At 45.9% G+C, this 19,721-nt stretch overlaps 1 protein-coding gene across 1 annotated transcript in view; it reads left to right on the top strand.

Moving 5' to 3' along the window:
- CDH23 (cadherin related 23) overlaps nucleotides 1–19,721 on the top strand; it is a 210,892-nt gene that overhangs the window by 77,521 nt on the left and 113,650 nt on the right. Inside the window, exons 7-8 of the mRNA XM_031053064.2 lie at nucleotides 15,507–15,701; nucleotides 19,479–19,607. Coding sequence (XP_030908924.1) covers nucleotides 15,507–15,701; nucleotides 19,479–19,607 — 324 coding nt within the window. The remainder of the gene's footprint in view (nucleotides 1–15,506; nucleotides 15,702–19,478; nucleotides 19,608–19,721) is intronic.

Here is a 19,721-nt window from a genome sequence, read left to right as displayed (position 1 = left end):
TACTGGAACTGAAGGAGCTTGCAAGGGAGACAGAATGCTTTAGGAGAGGGCTCTTAAGGCTAGATGCAAGGCTCATGCTCTTTCCCTGGCTGGTAACATAGGAGCCTTGAAGGATATCCCCTGGAGCTTTCATGGAGTGTGTTGAAAATTTAGATGGTGTTTAATGTAGCATTACTGAGCTACAGTATTATAAGTACTCAGCCTTGTAAAGGGGCGGTAATGTTATTCCTGAAGTAGATCCAATGCAGGGATTGTTTGGCTTATCCCCATCTTCAGACCACCCTGCTCTAGATGAGCAGAGGTATGATGAGTTGGGTCTATGCTGGCTGATGGCATTCCTGGTGTAGCAGCACCATGCTGAGAGAGGTATCCTGCCCTTCTCCCCTGGGTACTGCTTTTTGTCAGAATGAATCACCTGAAGGTGTTCAAGGGGTGATGTCTGAAAGCTGAGGTTGACCAGTGCTCTTGCTGATTTCCCTCATTCCTTCAGCTGACTTCAAATTCTGAGTTTGGGCGTGCCTGTGATACAGAGCACGCTCCTTAGCTTTGGGGCTTTTTGCCTTTGCTATATTGCAGCTTGTCTAGGGTGAAAGGAATGGAGAGAGAAATTTATGTGGGCTTAGCAACTTAAGCTCACCTAAGACTGACAGACAGTGGGTCCCTGCTAGACATTGGCAATAAGCTTTTGATGGTGGTGACAAGGGAGTGAAGGTAAGAAACAGCAAAAGAAGAGAGGGAAAACACTGACTTATTTATAATTGTAAGTTTTGTTTAAGTTTGTAACCTATAAGCCAGTCATGTTAATGAAAGAAAGTTGGGCAAGTAATCCATTTTCTCAGGTGTGAATTGAGGGTAAAGCTGAGAGAAGAGGAGAACCGAAGTGACCATGTGAAAAGAATAGACTTAACCCCATTCCTCAGGCAATGTTTGAGGGGATTAAGCTGGATTTGTGCTTGTTTCCCACCACGCAGATGCTATCCTGGGCTCTGAAAGGTTTTGGCCTAGAGTGAATGAAGAGAATTCCAAAATATTGCTCCTTTAATTCAACCACATGCCAGTCAATGCAGCCGGTGAGCTGAGTCCTCTGGGAAAATCCTTTTCATTAGGACTCCTCCTAGACCAGGAAACAGCACAAAGTGAACACAATCATCCCAGCTGATGCACTGAGATCCCAGCTGAAATTAAAGAAAAGCAAAACTGAAACAAAACAACCCAGAAGTTGAATTATTCAAAGAGCTTTATTGCTGTATGTGAGCCCTCTATGATTTAATCACACTTTAGGGGGCATTGCTGACCAGGATAGGAAAGAAATGTACCAGTGATGTGGCTATGCAACTGCATCTGATGATTTGCATCCCTTCCTCTTGCTCCAGGAGCTTGGCTGCATCACTGTTGCAGAGCAGCCCCTAACACAGGATGTTCCTGTAGTGCAGTTTTACCGTTGCAAGGAATTTAGCTGAAAACTGTGACGCAAGGAAGATAGTGCCTTGGAAAAACACTTTTCAGAGTTTTCAGCTGCACAGAAACCCTCAGCCTCACTGAAGGCAGTGCTGGGAGCAGATCTGTCCATCCTTTCCTCAGGGTAGATTCTAAAGTTTTAATGTGATGCCAAAAAATGACAGCCTCAGTAAAGCTTCTGGGTGTGTGATGTGAGAAATGGTCTCTAGATAAACACTTTTCCTGTAGAAGATCAGGGCAGACACAGCAGTGAAGCAGCTATTTATTAACATTTTTTCAAATCCTGGTGTCCTAAGCAAGTAGGCGCACACAGCAAAAGCAGAACTATGATTTATATTTCCTATCCCATCCACAAGTTCCCTCCTTTGTTTCCCCACTAGTTTGGTACTCCGAGGTTTACACCTATCCAGCGTGTATGATCTACATGCTAACTCTCCCACTTCTGTTTACATCTCCCCTTACTCAGCTTTGTACGCCCCTTCCTTTTATATATGTGTCTCCTTTTATGGTTCAATTTCATAACTGTCTGGCAGACATGTGGTACCCCAAATTGCTGTTTAACCAGCCTGCCCCTGCTTAGTTTCATAGGTTATACAAAGATAGTTTTCTTTTTAACCACAGTGTGTCTTTTTAATTTATGGTATCTCAAACTATTTGTTTTGTTTCTTTCATAACTTATCCCCAGCCCAATATTCTGAAGCCTTAATACTGCAAAGCCCCATCCCCAGTATGCAAAAACAACACTGTTTCTCTCACATGATGCTTCATAACTTCCCCACCTGTAGCCAGAGGCAAGGATTACTTGCCTCTCTCTTTGTCATTGAGAGGTTGATGACTTTCTTGGCCCTTTTCACACTAATATTGCCTTTCCGATAAACAACTGCTGCATGTATCTGCATGGTTAGCATAGTCACTGTAAATTCAGAGCATTAGTCCTTGGTCTGTGCTCAGCATTGAAGGATGCTCTTGTTCCAGAGCTGAGCATCAGTGTCTGGTCTGACACAAGGTGGTGCTTCCCTGTACAAACCTTATTGTACTCCCACATGCCTCCTTTCCTCTCCTTTTGAAGCAGGTTGGCTTCTAATGCTCCACGCTTGGCAACCTTCTTCTGGGACCAGAAGCTTGTGCACCATGTACCTCGGAATTCTTGCACAATTTTTCCTGCCAGCTGAGGTCTTTGCCTCTGATCTTCCCAGATGGGAAAACCTTAGTGTCATAAGAAAGTGTGAAAAAAACTACTGTGCCATGTAGAGTAAGATGAGCATCTTCTGCTTATAGCAGAGGGTAGGCTCTGTCCTCAGGGTGCCTCATCCTCAATGCAGGCAGGAGGCATCGAGTGTAACAGCAAGACAAAGCTTCTCTGCGCATAGGTTCAGAATGTAGCCTTGAAGCAGGGAGTTTTCAGGTCAAGGCAAGTAAAGGTGGGGTGTTTTATGTTGATTAACCAGTCTTGTGTGACATGCATGCTAGCAGAAATGAGTTTGAAGCATGCGGTACATATGCCGCTCCTTATGCTGTCACACTGGGATGCTGCATGAACTGGGGGACTTGATGCTTTTCTTCCCATATCCTCCTCCTTTAGGTTGCTAGGTTCCCTGTCTTTAGTATATGTCTTAATTAGCTTGATCTAGCTCCTTTACTGGGTTTTCCCTCTCTAGCAGTTCAAGGGCAAGTCAGCTTCAGATATTGCATTTAAAAAAATGCTCCCCAGACATTCCTTTGTCCCAGGTTTGTAAGTGCTCTTTCTGCCTGTGAGCATTGCTGAGGTGCTGGGAGGCAGCAAACTGGGGTGCTAGCTGTCATAGGAGAGTGGTATCCACCCTGCCAGTGTCCCTGCAGGGGAACCATGTCACAACATGGCTTGACAGAAACGCTTTGTGCTGGAGTTTGCTGCTTTAGCATGAGTGTTTCTGCAAGAGCAAAGCCCGGTGAGGCCTGAGCAGATCTGTTATCGACCCTTCCTCTGGTAATAAAGTCATCTGCAGGAAGAGGAGGAAGTATTTTTTTGCATCAGCACAGCTGTATGGATTTTGCTTTTGCTGGTGTTGAGAGCAATACCTGCTCTCAGGCTGCTGCAGAGGCTCTCGCAGGAGTTTCTTTTTGATGGATCTTTGGGAGCTACAAATCCCAGACTTCAAAGAGAGATTTTTTTTTTCCTCCTACTTTTCTGAGAACAAATTACATGCTCCAACTGTGGTCAAATATGGGCCACTCTGTGCTGTGAAAGGTGCTTTTAGCTTTTCTAGCTGAACAGAAGATAAACAAGCAATAAAATAACCAAGGTGTTAAAGCAGGTGGGCTTCTGTCTGTCTGGCTAAAATGGTAGTTCAAGAGATGAAGGAAAGAAAGGTGATCCTCTTTACAGGAATATATGTGCTAGATCAGAGGGTCTTTTGAAGGCTCGACATGGTTATTGAGTGCCTGTGGGATAGAAGGAGATAGCAAGAAATCCTAGTGGTGAGTTGATGTGAAAGCAAGTCCCAGTTTCTCCTTGGCCAGCTGGGGCGGCCACTGGGTCATCCTTACAGGGTAGCTCAAGACAGCTCAAGAGAAAGGGAGGAACAGATACCAGGCTGGCATGGAAAGGAATGTGTGAACAGATAAGCATCCACAGATCGCACATATGTATTTGCACTATACTGTAAAAATGAATGCAATACCTAATGATTCGTGGCTATTATTTGAAGGGCCCCACTGTTACAGAATTATTTGTCATTTCTTGTCGTAACAGCAATGATAATGAATTCATTTGTATTAATGTGGGTGTCGTGGACTTCAATTGATGTTCCACATTAATTAATGTACCATTAAAAGAAAGTGTCACCCAATTAATATCAAGTGGAAGCAATACTGCCAGTGCCCTGTCATTAGGGTTTCATTCGTAATGCATTGTGTTAGCGCTCTGCCTTAATGGAAGTCATTTGCTATCAGGAGAGTCACCTGATGGGATGCCACAGGGGTGCCAGTCTGTGCTTTTGCAGTAAGGGTTGCCCAGACAAATCTATGGGGCAGGCTGCTGTTAAGAGTAAGCCTTGTTACTGCTTGGGCTTGGAGCATGGCAGCATACACTGATCCTGTCCTCCCTGGTTCTGACATAGGTGGCTGCTGGAGCTTGGTGTGCTGGTTCCAGACATCCTTTGTCACCAGCTTAAAGGCTGGGGTGTTAACTCATGTTCTTGACCTCTGCCTGGATTTAGAAAGTGAAAGTTAGTGACAACTGTAAATTAAATGGGATATAAAAAGAATCTGTTCACTTTATGATGTCAGCCCTAAGCAGAAGTCAGAAAAGGGATTTCTTCTCTCACCCCACGATGTGTGTTGGCTGCTAACAGTAAATCACACTGGTGGTCTGACTTTGCTGCTTAATAGTGAGGGGAGGCATAGTGAAAAATCTCGTTGACTGCTGCAGGTCAGGGCTGCCTTTGCTTCCCTGTGCAGAAGCTGTCTCTACTGGTTCCAAGAACTGAGGCAGGAGCACAGATTTTGACTGTGGCCACCTGGATCCACATGGTTCATGCCCAGTGTCTCTGGAAAGATTACACCTGAAAGGGTGTAGGGCCATCTGGGGTGCATGCCCTTGTAAAGGGGGAGAATGTTCCAGATGCCCTCTTCCAGCAGGAAAATCACACCAGCAAGCATGAAGTGGTGCCATGGAGGCCAGGAACTCTCTGACTGACAGCTTTTCACATTCTCAGCATTTGCCTCTGACTTTCAAATGTCTTGTTAGACCTTCCTGTGCTCCCATCTGCTGTCTCCAAAGTTCAAATTGACATAACAGCAGTCCAGGAGGGCAGCACGGGCTTCCTTCCAGGTCTTGTTTCTGCTCTGCCCTGATCCTTGAAGTCTAGAGGACAATGGACAGAAATGGGAGAGAAATGTGGCTTCTCCAACAAAATTTGGCTGCAGGTGCTGAGTTAGTGGTGGCTGGTTTACTGCCTTTTTCTTCTGTCCCATCCCAGGGCAGTGAGAAACAGACTGCTTTACAGGGTGATCCCCCTTCCTTTTTCAGACATAGGACTCTACATTTACATATTGAAAAAAGGGTATTGGTTCAAACCAGCTGCCAGCAATCTGCTTGATGTCAGTGGTCTGTGCCTTTTGTTGTTTACTCATCTATCTCCCAACCTCCGTGTTTCCATTCCTCCAGGTGATTAGTAAAAATGTCAAATAATGGGCAGCAGGAATCTGTTTAAAATGCACTTCCTGTTAATATTCATTTTTTTGCAATTGTATTTTAAGGGACACATGCTAGCCAACTGTGTTGATTTTGAATTATTCTCAGTGTTAATGTCACAGAGCACTAAGTCACGTGGCTTAGAGAAGATGATGTATGTGATTTTAACTGTGTCACCCTATTCAACCAAGATTATTCTCTGGTAGAAAGATAAGATAGAACAGAACAGGGTCTATTGTCTGTCAGTCTTGTGGGTGATGTTAATGCTGCTACCTACCTTTAATTCCCTGTTAGCCAAGAGCTACGCTGAGGGTTTCATTATTTTGCCTGGAATTGATACAGCTTAGAGGTCTGGAGCCACTCCTGTGAAAGAAACCCTGACAGCATGTTGGTTGCTCTGCCTGCTCCAGTGCTGCTTCTTGGTGTTTGCAGGGCTGCTGAACATCATCAGGAATGGTCCAGCGAGCACCTTGGCCATCACCTTTAACACTCTTTGGCAGGAGTTACTACACTTGCTGACTAAGATGTGTGAACCTCACTGAATGAGGCTGTGGGTGGCCTGAACAAGGCTTCCTCTGTCACTTCTTTATTCCTCAAGCATGGAACAGAAACACCTTTTTTTGATTATTATTGACAATTCCGCCATTTCTCTCTGAGAGTAGAATAGTGCTATAGTTAATGAGTTTTTTTATGATTGTTTGGAAGCTGGAAAGCTCTTAGCTGGGAATTTGTACCCTTTAATTGCATGAGTTTGTACATGCTTGATAGTTTATGTGCAAGGCAATTTCAGGTAGCCCTTGTCCAGCAGCAGATGTCACACACTGATGTGCTATTCACAGATGACCAAGTGTATACTTTCACACCGCCTGATGGACCTGCATCCTCGTATATGCTGTATTGTGAGCATTTTGAGGTTGGGTTTGCAAAGGGCTGCCAGCCCAGCACTTGCGCCTCTGTCATTGTTGCAGATGGTGGTGAGTGGCCCTGGCAGAGCAGAAGGGGCACCAGAGCCCCTAGGCTGCTCTTGTGCAAAGCAGAGACTGTGGTGTCTTTTGTGGGGAGGTCTTGGAGGGAAGCACCTTCTGCCTCACCTACTAAGTGAGGCAGAGTGAATAGTCTGTGAAGAGACCTGGAGGGAAAAGGAAAATTAACTTTTTTTAAGGAGTGGTAGAGAATTCAAAATTTGCAGGGTTTTTTTTTATATTTTCTGGCACAGAGGAACCATCCCTTCCACCATCAGCCATTTTAAACAATCTCTGTAAGATTTATTTTTCCTTTTAAATATATTCCTTACAGAAAAAAAAGAGAAATTGATTGAAATACCTTGGTTTGACTAATTCCAATTATTCTGGAATTTCACTTATGTCCACTCGCAGATGTACATATAAACACCATAGACGTTTTTAAACAATGGGTCAAAATTATTTTGCATAGAAAAAGTATTTGTTTGTTGTATTAAAAAAAAAAGAAAAAGGCTGGAAACAAAAAGGTAGACTGCTTTGTCTTGCCAGAGCTCTCCCCACCTCTTTCCAAAGACAGAATGAGTGACTCCTCCACCTGGGTTTTCTGGTCTCTCAAACTCTGCTTCTGTGCTTATGGCTTTACGCTCCTGTAGCTCCATGTTCGTAATGGTCCATCTCAGTTGCTGGAAAGGTTCCAAAAGGTTCCCCTGCACAGAGTAAAGTAAGCCTGCTGGCATTAGCTTTGCTCCTCATCATTACTTCTCACAGAGCTGTTCATGCTCTCCTGAGATCTGGGGCAGCAAACACAGGGCGCAGTGTAATAGCCTGAGTTACCTCGAAATAAAGGCTGTCAAAGGAAATGAGCTTTGGCAGACAAAGCTGGCTGTCTGCTTAAACAACCAGTAACAGCATGGGCAGGATGGCTTCTTCAAAGCTGGTGTGGAACTTGTTTTCTTCTCTGTGTTCTGTTTCTTCTGGCTGTTTGTTGGCATGGGTGGTGGGTGGTTGTGCTGAGCAAGGCTGGCTGGGAATGGGCAGAACCAAGCACAAAGAAGGAGGCAAGGTTTGGAGAAAGTGAAAAGTGATTCCCTGTCTCTGGTGGTTTGGCTGTGGATGATGGACATCATGGTGCAGCACCTGTGCAAGCCCAAGCCTTGTGCTTGCTGTGGTCTAGGGCAGGCAGCTTTTTCCCCTGAAGCTGCAAATTAAAGCTCTGCCATATGATGTTTTCCCTTTCCTCACTTTCTCTTTTGAATATAAATCCATTCTGGATGAGTGCTTGAGCCACATGGACACTCTACTGCTCCCAAAGTAGAGAGCAGCAGGGTGACATGTCCCACTTACCATACAGCTGCCTGGAAGAGACAGTGGCTAGAGCCAGTTGGGAAGATATAATTAAGAGGAATACTGTGAGTTTCTTTATTAGCATTTCCTTCCTCTGCCATCTACCCTCTCTTGCCTCTCTTGGGCTTGCCCCTCAATACCTGTGCTGCAGAAATTATGGGTGCCACACAGTGCAGAGCTCCTCTGCACCCAGCTTTTGGGGATTCTGTGCCATAATTCAGCTCTCTGAGCCCCATGCTAACAAGGGCAGAATTATCTTTGGTGGGAAATGGGGCATCTCTGGGCTGGAAAAAGCTAGCAGCTTTATCCCGCAGGATACCAGAGCATCCTCTCCCACTTGTGGCTGCCTGCCCTCTGCCTGCTGAACACCATTGTCCTGCCAGTGTTGCAAGTTCCCCCATGGGCTTGCTGGTTACAATATCTCTTTCTTCAGCACTGTATGTTGGGTCAGGCTGAATCTGCCTTGAATAAGTGCTCTCAGCTCCGAGTGCAGTTATCCAGCAGCTAATTCAGTCTCCAACTCCTATAATGCATCTATTCCAGCTGTGTTTATGGTGTTTTCAAAAGCCCCTCAATTGAATTATAGCTTTGTGGTGGCCGTTTGCCAGTGTCATCCAGTAATGAGGGAGGTCACTTAATAGAGATAGCAGCAAGAGATACATATTAACGAGAGCTTATTGAAAGGTGGGGTGAATTTCAACAAAAAAAATTTAAAAGGGAAATTATCAGGTTTTAAAATCAAACTTTGAAATTGGAAATTGCTTGGCTCAGACTGGCAATAATACAATTAATAAATGTAATTAAAAGTGTAATAAAGAATGCAGGAATTGTAAGTCTGCGCACATCCGTGTGAACATTTAGAGCTGGCATGTGAGCAAGGGACCCAGTCTGGCAGTCAGGCTGCATCTGAGATAGAGCCGGGGGGGAAACCAAAACTTGGGACTGTTGTTTTGCTCTCAGCAGGGTCTAGAAGTAGGACTGTCGCTTGTTCTGTCCCTGCTTTTGCAGCCGTCTCTTGCAGCAGATGAGACCCAAACAGGAATGGGTGACTTAAGTCTGTCCTGGGCAGTCCAGGGCTGACGGAACCAGGATTTCAGCTGTAGTAGAAGGCACTTGGATCCAGTGCAAGCTCTGCTATACAGCACCTCTGAGATGCCATGCCTTGAGCAAGAGGCATCAAACCCTCCCTCATGCCCTGCAACGAGATGGGATTGGTGGGAGCTCCTTTGACTTGAGCAGAGGGATGTCTGAGCCAGCTTTTAGCAAAGCACAAAGCTCCTTTCATCCACCCTGCTGTGAGGTGGTGAGAGACAGGGAGAGGGAAAAGAGCCGCCAGGAACAGCAGCAGGGAATAATTTAAGAGTAATAGGTTGACCTGAGATGTAACAGGAGAGTGAAGCTTCTCCTGATGGAAGGTTTGAGCTCCCGCCTTGATGCAGGGGCAGCGTGAGGGCTGGGGGAAGAAAGCAGGACCCAAAATAGAGCTGAAAAGAGTGTTTCAAGTGCTGATGTGGATATCATAGCGTGTGCATCTTGGTAGGCTGCCTGCTGCTCAGGCCCTCGTGCCCGTCACTGTATGCCCCCAGTCCATTTGCGTCGCCTCATCTCATCGACCTTCAGACAGCTGTTTGGCCAGATTGCCTGCCGTTTTTCCACATTATTTGCACTGGTACAGCATGTGCGCATCCGCATCCTAATCATTTCTACCAGCTTCTGCTGGGGCGCTGCTGGGTGACTTTGCCCTGTGAGGTCAGATGGAAGTCCGCTACATGGCCAGCCACTGGAGATGAGGAGCAGGCTTTATTAAAGCAGTCTTAAATAAATGCAAATGAGCATTTGTAGTGCCCATCCAAAGCTTGTAACGACCTGTCTGTAGGCTGGAAAGGTGTATGTATTTAAGAGAAGGTAGTGTCTGAGAAATTAACTCCCAGATCTTGTCTGGGTCATCTCCCACCTGTACTTCTGTGCAAATCTGACCCTGCTGTAAAATAGTCTGCACCACGTATTTCCTCTCTCAGCCCTTTGCCCGCAGGGTGCCTGGTGTCAGGCCAGTTGGACAAGGCTGATGGATCAAGGCACGTCTGAGGTGTTGGTGGTCTGTGGCCCATGAAATGGTTTTGCTATGGTGGAAAGCTCTCAAAGGCACCATGCAAATCTGCTCCATTAGCAGGGTGAGCAGCTGTCTGACAGCCCCAGGGGTTTTTACTCTCTGGGAGCAGGCACTGTGGGCCGGGTGAAATGCATGGATGCTGGCTTTTCTGCATAGAGCCTTTTCATTTTAGTCCTTTGTGAAGGAAGAGGTTGTTCATATAGGTTCATATGTGCCTTAAAAGTTATCCACCCAAAAGATTTCCTTGATTTGGGATCCTTTTAATTGGGAGCTCCTCACCCAGCCCACATTTGGTCTTCATTGTGCTGGTGTGGTCCTGCCACTGCTTTGGTCCCCAGCGCTTCTGTGATGCCAGCTGGCTCTGTAGCCTGTGGGGAACATTTGGTGGCAGACAAAATGAGGTTGTGTCTCAACACTTTTAGGAAGCCCTACCCAGTGTGTCTCACAGTGAGCTACAGCCATGTAATATGCCTGGTATGGCACATCATAGAATAGTTCCCTCGGAGATTGCCTCCTCCAGCTTCTAATCCACTTTGTATTGCCGTGTTGTGTCAGAGCAGCATCCATCAGAAATTTTATTACTAATGCATTTTATAGCAGGATTCATAATAAGATATTAAAGACTACAGGTGTGGCCAGAGAGTGAGGTGTAAATATTTCAAAAAGGCCTTTTTCTGGTAACCTTTTCTTCAGCTTTGGGTGCCCTTTTGCAGAGAATAATGTGTAAGGCCTTGGTGTGCTAACTGTCAGTGTGCCAGGGTTAACACAGGACATATCTGCGTCTGGTCACTCATGCTGGAGGGCTGCATTGAGGTGACAGCCCAGGGTAGGCAAAGCGTTTGCTATGGTGGGCCACACTTGGGCCATAGCCATAAAAGCCTTTGGGTGGAAATACAATTCTGGTCACTCAAAGGTGTGTATTTCCTATGTAAAGTGTGTATTGTTGCACTGGTGTGAGAGAGGTAAAGTCTTGGTCTCTCCTGTGCTTCTTTCTTGTGCAGCACCGTCCTTTTTGTGGTTATACAGGCTTTTTAGGGTTGTTCATTCCTTATTTTAAAGCAAGTCTGTCCTCCCTTTTGATGATCCACTGAAACAGAGTAGTCTCCTACCTTGGACTCTCGTACCTCGCTGCTTTGGGTTTGGTCTTCCTGGTGCTTCGGGTGTAATGTGTAACATGCTGTTACCATTCAGTATTTCCTTGTGGCAAACAGGACCCCATCAGCTTCTTCCTATATGATTTTTGCAACAGATTGAACCTTTCCTATTCATTTATTGCAAAATAAGAGGGGAACAAATGGCCTTGCTACCTTGCACCTCAGCATCCCCAGCCCATACAGCTCAGTGGTATTGCAGCTGGCCCACCAGAACCCTTTAACTCCTGAATCTGCTTGGAGGGCATGCTGAGCCACTCCTGCTGAGCTGCCTGATGAAGGATGGGGTGCTGGAGACAGGTCAGGAGCAGGTCCTGCTCCTGTTTGCCATCCTTCTCCTCCGTGGGAGGCATCTGTCTACATGTTTATTTTTATCTTGCATCTGCTGGCATCATAACAAAGATTTAATGACATGACATAGTTTTGTCACCAGTTCTTTTTTCTGTAGAGAGCGAAGCTTCATCACTGGCTGCTGAAGAGAGCTGAGAGCTTTAAAAATGACAGAATTTGGTGACTCGTGTAGAGAATTCACCTGGTTGCCACAAGTACCTGTAGGCTGTTGTCTGTCTGCATTTCTTCTTTTCTGAATAGAAAAGATAGAATTTGTTATTTTTGCCTGTCAGGCAACTAAGCATAACCACAACTAATCTTTGCTAAGGAAGAATAGCCACGAGGGACACAGGGAAGAGCCCTATAAATAGGCCAAATGCTGAAAATTTAGAAACATGGTCTGTGTTGAGCTGGCCTGGTTCAGGGCTTAAGAATCACATCTTCCTGGGATGTGCCCTCTGCCTGTTATTTACCATCAAACACAAAGCCCAGCCAGTTCTGTTTATACAGATGTTTTGCTCCATTGTTCAGATGATGGGCCGCATCTTTTGAGAAATAAAGACATCAGCCTCCTGCTGAGGAATATCTTGAGCCTGTTTGACCCAAAAATGGCAAGAGGATTTTAAAGACATCCTTCTTATGCTTTTTAAAACTGGTGGTCTGAAATTACTCCTGCATCCTGCCTGGACATGAACACTGAACATGGGACATCATTTCCTAGAGGACTGTCAATATGGGATGTCTGCATTCCACAGCTGCTTTTGCTTTTCCAGAGTTGAGGTTTGTTTGCTTGAGTTTGAGCTGGAGGAAAAGGATGCATTACCTAGAGCACTTCTTACAGGTCTGCATCCTTTGACCTCTGTGCTATTTGGAATAAGGGCATGCATTTGGTAGTGAAATTTTCCCACTGACTTACGCACTTTGGGCAGTATCAGAGATTACCCCCTCTGAGACTACGGTGTTCTCCTTCAGGCTCCTGTTAATGCTCCCCCTATTGTCTGGGATCCTTCTGCTGCCCTACTAAATTCCCACACACCATGCTTTGCTCATGCTTGCAGATGCCCACTGTCACCTGCTGAGGTCCTGCCCCAGGGTCCCTTACAGCCCCTCGGATTCTTTGGTGTGGTTGGCTGTTTCCCAGGGCCAGCCAGAAATTGTCCAGAGCTCATACCCTGCTTGTATGGTTTTTGTTACCCAGGCCAATGAAAGGGCCTGGTCAGCAAAGCTGTAAAATAAGGATAAAAATACAATAATCGCCAAATCAGAGCTGCAAGGGCTGGAGCTGACAGCACCAAAGCTGGTGACCTCTGTGTCCCTCCAGGCAGCTTCTGCTTTGGAAGGACAAGGAGATGAACTGGCTTCAAAGCCTGCTTTTGGGCTATTGTATGAAATACAATGCCAGGGAAATCAAGCTCTCGTCTTTCACAGCCAGCCTCACAGCCCCATAATCACGGGTGACCAGAGCGGATTTGCATGTTAAAAGGAGTGGCTAGGGGCACTTAAAAAGAAGGGAAAACATATTCATCAAGTCCAGCTTTATGCTTATGAATATTATTACTCCTGGGGACAATATACCCCAGACCTCATTGGTGCAACCCCGAATCTACTCTTTTCACTGCCTCTCCTCCCCCCGTTAATGGTTAATTTGTAATGCTCTTTGTCCTGACATTGATACCCTAGTGGCTCTGGGGGAGGAATTTGAGAAGGTAGTTGTTGGAGCATGCAGGCCTCAACGGTCAGACCAATGCCCTGTAGCAGCAGGAAGGGGAGGGCTGTGAGATGCTCTGGAGCTGCTCCCAGCTGGCCATGATAGCTTGGGGAGGCAGGTAGCCCAAAGAAGGATAGGGATATGCTCTAGCCCTGCCTGAGAAGGTGTCTTAGGAGTGCTTGGAAACAAAACACCCATCACAGCCCCCTCATGAAGGGCTTCTCCACCTCAATATGCCTCTCAACCTGACAAAGTCCCAGTTCCTGAGCAGTCTAAATGCACAAACCAGGATTAACATGCTCTGTGTGTGGCACAAAGTCAAAGACTTACATGGCAGCAGGGCAGATATGGGTTAAGCCTGACAGAAAATCAGCAGTTGTAAGGCAAAGGCTAGCAAACTGCTGGGACAAATGGGCTGGGGAGGATGTGGTGCCTCCATCGCTAGAAACTAGCTTTAAGGATGGGAATGATTTAGGTGTAGTACAAGGACGGGTTTCTCTTTTGAGGTCCCTTCCAGCTATATCTTTTATGCTTTTATGATTGCTGTTCACAAAAAAACTTGAAGGTGCTTTAAAAAATAATCTTCAGGCCATGCCCTGCGAGCTGCTGGGGTTTGATTTAGAGGGGAGAGAAAAGAAAGCAAATGAAAAATCTAGGTGGGAACTGCAACCTCTCACACCTCTGCAGAAGTGACACTGAAGTAAGGACCGCGGAGTTTCGCTGGAGCCCGAGACAAGCTTAACTATCAGAGCATGCCTACAATGCCATGTGGCTGGATGCAAGGACAGGGAGGCATGAGGGATGTGTGTGGATGAGCATCCAGGGCCCAAACTCATGAATGCAGGTTGCAGGACATGCCCTGGATTACTCACTCTGCCTCACTAATCTCACAGCAAATCTTGCTACTTGTCTTTGAGGGCAAGTTTCTGCTGGCCTAAGCCTTCTGCTAAGCCTCACTGGGGCAAATTTGGATGTTTTGGTTCTTTTCTGGTGCCATCACCGAGTATTAAACTGGTTAAATCGGATCTCCAAGCATGGAGTCCTGGTTTCTCATGCTTTCTAGTAGAGTTGGTGGTCTGGAACAGCCTTGATGAAGCCCTAGCCATGGTTCACTCCAAGCTTTGTGGTTCCCAAAAACTTGAAAATGGCTCAGTTTGTTGCTCAGCTTCAGCCAAGGATTTGCAGAAGGTGCTCTAGTTGGAATTAGTGCCTATCTCCTAAGGTCTGTTTCTCCTCAATTGTTTCTCCTCCGTTTTTTTTTTCCACATTCTCAGCACTTTATGATACTCCTCTATGAGCTAAGGACAACAAATTTTATATGAATGAAATTAACAATAAACCACAGAGGCTTCGGAAGAGGTTTGCAAAAATAATCCGTATTATCCCAACTGGTCACAACCAGCCCCTGCTACATCTCACTTTTGACCTTTGCTGTCTCCCTTTCAAGTTTTAGCTGGTCGTCAACCCTTACTGTGACTATAAACACGTTACAAACATATGGATTTGCCCAAGCCATCATGATCTGTGCTTACCTGCAGCCTAGGTCCCCAGCAAAATCCTTTTGCTTGCTGTCTGTGCTTCTGCCTTTAGAGAGACAAGAATATGCATTTAAGATTTGCATAGGAACATGCAGCTGTTCCACCAAAAATGGATAATTGTTCTCCCTGCTGTGAAGTTAAACAATAAGAAGTGCCAAACTGCACTTGCCATTGCTGATTTTGTGCACTCAGCTGCATATTTTATGCATGTAGATTAGTTCCAGATTTATGACGATTTAATTGTTAATGTCTGCGTTAATGGGGCCAGGTTGTAGTTGCTGTGGAAACTATAACTTTGACTTTTGCGTAAAGTTCTGCGGTTGCATTGAATGCATTTTTTAGGCTCTCATATTAAATGCCTTATGGTGAAAATGGAGAGAGAATCAACATTGAAAATAAAAGTGCTTTTGGGCGGAAAACAAGTTTCAGTAAAGAGAGTAATTTTTCTGGAAAGTTGTGATGTCTGGGAAAATGAGGGCTTGTGATAGAGTGCCATCTTGACCGCAGCTGTATAACTGTTATTATAAGTGTGTAACAACTATTATAGCTGCTACAATACTGTAATAAAGAAAACAGCTGTATGACTTATGAATGTCCTGAAAATACAGGACTGAAATTCTTGGGTGTCCAGATATTCCTTCTGATGGGCAAAGGGAATTGCTGACCTGTGTTTGATGGGAAAATGGGCTGGTGCACAATTTCACTGATTTTTTATCATTATTTTTTCTCAGAATACACCGGTGGGCACTCCAATTTTCATAGTGAATGCCACAGATCCAGATCAGGGGGCAGGAGGCAGCGTGCTTTACTCCTTCCAGCCTCCTTCCAACTTCTTTGCCATCGACAGTGGCCGTGGCATCGTGTCGGTGATACGGGAGCTGGACTATGAAGTGACTCAGGCATACCAGCTTCAGGTCAATGCAACGGTGAGTCTTATCCTAGTTGCTACTGGAGAGGAGGCATCTTCTGGAGAGACTTCAGTGGGGAAGGAGCTGCTTCATACTTATTGTCTTGCCCTACCCTGGCATCTCCTTGGCCACATTGAGCATTTTCCACTTAGAAGTATTTTACCTGGGTAGTTTCAAATCACTGCTGTGCTGCTCATGGAGCACAGCTGTACCTCTCCAACAACAGCTCATTCATGTCAGGGCTTCTGTATGAAGGCAAACAGCTCCTTTGGTGAAGAAAGCCAGTAGACATACTATACATACTGGGCATACAAACCATTAAATCATCTAGTCTCATTTGTTAAGTATCATGATGTGTATACAAGTGGATTCACCTGTATTAACCCCCCTGAGCCCACACAGGTATGTTCAGGTATCAAGAGTTAAAATTCTGGTGAACAAAGAGAAACCAAGGTCCTAATATAATTATAGTCAATACCACTGTACTGGGAGGGGACCCCTGGGAAATGTATGTCCAGGTGGCCACCATGGCAAATTTATGCCCTACCTTAATGGGAAACTTCTTTCCTGGTGTGAAATCTAACAAGATTTTGGCAGGGAATACATAAATGGGGAACATGTGAATGAGGAGCACCCCACAAGCAGGTGCTCTGAATAGTGACCAGCAGGTTGAACGAGGTGATCCTGCCCCTCTGCTCTGCTCTCGGGAGACCTCACCTGGAGTATTGTGTGCAGTTCTGGTGTCCTCAACATAAAAAGGACATGGAACTGTTAGAACAAGTCCAGAGGAGGGCCACGAGGATGATCAGGGGACTGGAGCACCTCCCATATGAAGACAGGCTGAGAAAGTTGGGGCTGTTCAGCCTGGAGAAGAGAAGGCTACGTGGAGACCTCATAGCAGCCTTCCAGTATCTGAAGGGGGTTTATAAGGATTTTGAGAGGGACTCTTCATTAGGGACTGTAGTGATACGACAAGGGGTAACAGGTTCAAACCTAAACAGCAGGGGTTTAGACTGGATGTAAGGAAGAAATTCTTTACTGTGAGGGTGCTGAGGCACTGGAATGGGTTTGCCCAGGGAGGTTGTGAATGCTCCATCCCTGGCAGTGTTCAAGGCCAGGCTGGACAGAGCCTTGGGTGATATGGTTTAGTGTGAGGTGTCCCTGCCCATGGCAGGGGGGCTGGAACTAGATGATCTGAAGGTCCTTTCCAACCCTAACTATTCTGTGATTCTATGGTGCTCCTTTCCCATCTCATGTGCAACAGAGGAAGGTGAGGTTCAGCCTTACACTAACTCTGCATTCAGGAGAGGGGGAGAAAACCCTTACTTGCCCTTCCAGGCAGCTGGCTAGAACTCTTGGAGCATGTGATTTAATCAAGATCATTGTCTTGATGCAGAACTACAAATGTCATGAGGACAGAGAGGGCTGCACAGGGCTGCTTTACTCTTCATGGCCACAGAGATTGGGCATTCACAGACTCCAGGGCCACAGGCAAACAGCTCAACCTTTCAGCCTAATCCTTGCATGTCCAAGGCTGTGGAATTTTTCCCAGAAGCTTATTTTTCTGAAATGTGCCTAATTTTATTTTAAATACTGCACTGATAAGAGGCCCTCTGCATTGTTTATTTCTTTATCAGCTTCTGTCACCAACACCCTTTCCCAGGATGTGCTTTTGACTACCTGGCAGGTTAGAAAATGTGGGACCAAACACAAGCCCTGAAGGAAACATGCCTTTTATCCACATGTCCAACTCTGGCTTCCTCAAGAACACAAGGATGCACTTTGGTCCATCCAGCTCTGTTCTTGTATCCCAGATGCAGTAGCCACCTGGAGCAAAGATAAAATGGGGGCATATCTGGTACTTGCTACCTAATACACTCCTGGCTCAGGGAGTTCAGAGACTTAAATGTTACATCTCTGAACGGGGCTTGGTTGCAGTTGTGGGAATTTCTCCTCAGCTCGGTCACAGGGCACTGGTAATTTCTAGCAGAGAGGCAGTGAGAAACCTTGGGGCAACACAGTCCAGGAAAGAAGGACAAGAGTGCACCAGTCTAGCAGGAGCTGGAGGAGCAAATGAAGTCTTTTGCCTGCTTGATGAAGAGGTTGCATGGTCTGGAACATGAACTGGGGTGACAGTGGATTTGCAGGGGCTTTAAGGGTTGCAAGAAGATTTGTGGAGCCTTGCTTCAAGGCAGGAACTGTTTCATCCCAACGATGTAGGCAGCAAGAGCAGAAAGTCTGGAAAGGGCAGCATGAGAGATGGAAGGTGAAGAAGCTTGAAACGTGCTTGGTTTTTCAGTGCTATCTGTAAACATTTAACCAAAATTTAAGAGGTGAAGGGGAGGGGGGAAAAAACATTATCTGAAGAAACAAAAGACTTCAACCTGACAACTCTAACGGCAGAGTGTGAGTCAGAAATAAGCATCCATACAGGCCATAAACGCCGAGGCCTGCAGGTTAAGAGGATAATGTGTAAGCTGTGTTGTTGAATACAGCTTAAATTAACATTAATCTTCTGGCAATCAGTCCTTGCTGCTGTTCAGAGTCAGTTTGCAGAAGTGTTCAGTAACCTCTAACAGTCGCCTTTCACCATGGTGCTTGCTTAGGGTATAAGGAGGCATTTATTTCCCTCCTTCCATGTGTTATCTGTTTTCCCCTGCCTTTTTAGGAAAGGGCTGTTAGCACTGGGGTCACATTTGAGCACCCATGGGACAAAGCTACAGCAAGATAAATGGTGTCAACAGGGCACTGCCAGGACAAAGACAGCGACAGTGTGTACTGCTGTTGTATTGGCTGCCAGGGAAGGGTCTTGCACTGCGAAGTGCTTGCAGCTCCATGCTGATGGGTTGTGAGGGGGTGTAAGAGGATGATGCTCCTGCTGGGAGCATTTAACTCTTCACAAGCCACTGACACTCATTGTAAGACTGTTGTGTGCTTGTGACCTGCTTTGCAGAGCAGGCAGGATGGCTCCCCATCTCCCCACAGCTATGGAAGCCGCTTGGCTTGCATCAAAAGGCAGCTCCTGGTTACCCTTATCCTGCCAGCTCCCGTGCAAGGTGGGAGGGAGGAGGTTTGCAGTTTATCAGAGCCGAAATAATTAGCTCAGTGGAAAGGAGGTTGCTACTGTGAGGATGTATCCTGTGGTTGTGGTTTCCACTCTGCCTTCTGTGTGAGAGCTGAGGCATCTAATGAAAACAGAAGCAGCACTTAGTGTACATACCCTCTGCAAAGCTCAGAGCAGCAAATACAGAAAAGAATAAAGCTGGGACTACAACACAGACTGCAGGGTGACGAAGAGCAGTGGAAACATGAGGGAGCTGGTGGGCTTTGTCATGTTCCAGCTGACGGAGCTCAAGATGTGCAAAAGCATTGGTGCTGGGGGGTATGAGATGCCCTGCTGTGATGTGTGGGTATGAGAGTCTGCTGGCAACCACACCCAGGTCTTAGGGTGCAGAGGTACCCTACACTGTAGCTGCATTAAGTGGGAATTCATACTTTGAAGTACATGTTGAACAGTTTCTTCTTTTTCAACTGAAATGTCATGAAAACTGAATTGGTGCTTGCTTTGTTTTAAAGGGTTAATGCTGCAGTGAAATGCATATTGCATTTCATTTAAGCTCAGAGGGAGGAACGGTGGACAATAATTTCAGCATGTAGCTTGAAAAAGAGATGATTACCTGGACTACTCAGGAATTTTGACCCAACTACCACTGAGAAACTTAATGCTGTTGAGTAATTCTATTTGTCTAATAGAAATCCTTTCTCTCCTCCACCCTGACCCTTGTGTTTTTCAAGGACCAAGATAAAAACAAGCCACTGTCTACTCTGGCCAACTTGGCAATCACCATCACGGATGTGCAGGACATGGACCCCATCTTCATCAACCTGCCCTACAGCACAAACATTTACGAGAACTCGCCTCCGGTAAGGGCTGCTGTTTTGCTCCAATGTGCATGACCATAGAATAATAGAATCATAGAATAGTTAGGGTTGGAAAGGACCTTCAGATCATCCAGTTCCAGCCCCCCTGCCATGGGC

This window comes from Melopsittacus undulatus, chromosome 4, assembly GCF_012275295.1.
Source record: "Melopsittacus undulatus isolate bMelUnd1 chromosome 4, bMelUnd1.mat.Z, whole genome shotgun sequence".
Taxonomy (NCBI): domain Eukaryota; kingdom Metazoa; phylum Chordata; class Aves; order Psittaciformes; family Psittaculidae; genus Melopsittacus; species Melopsittacus undulatus.
This window is presented reverse-complemented; position numbering and strand designations above follow the sequence as displayed.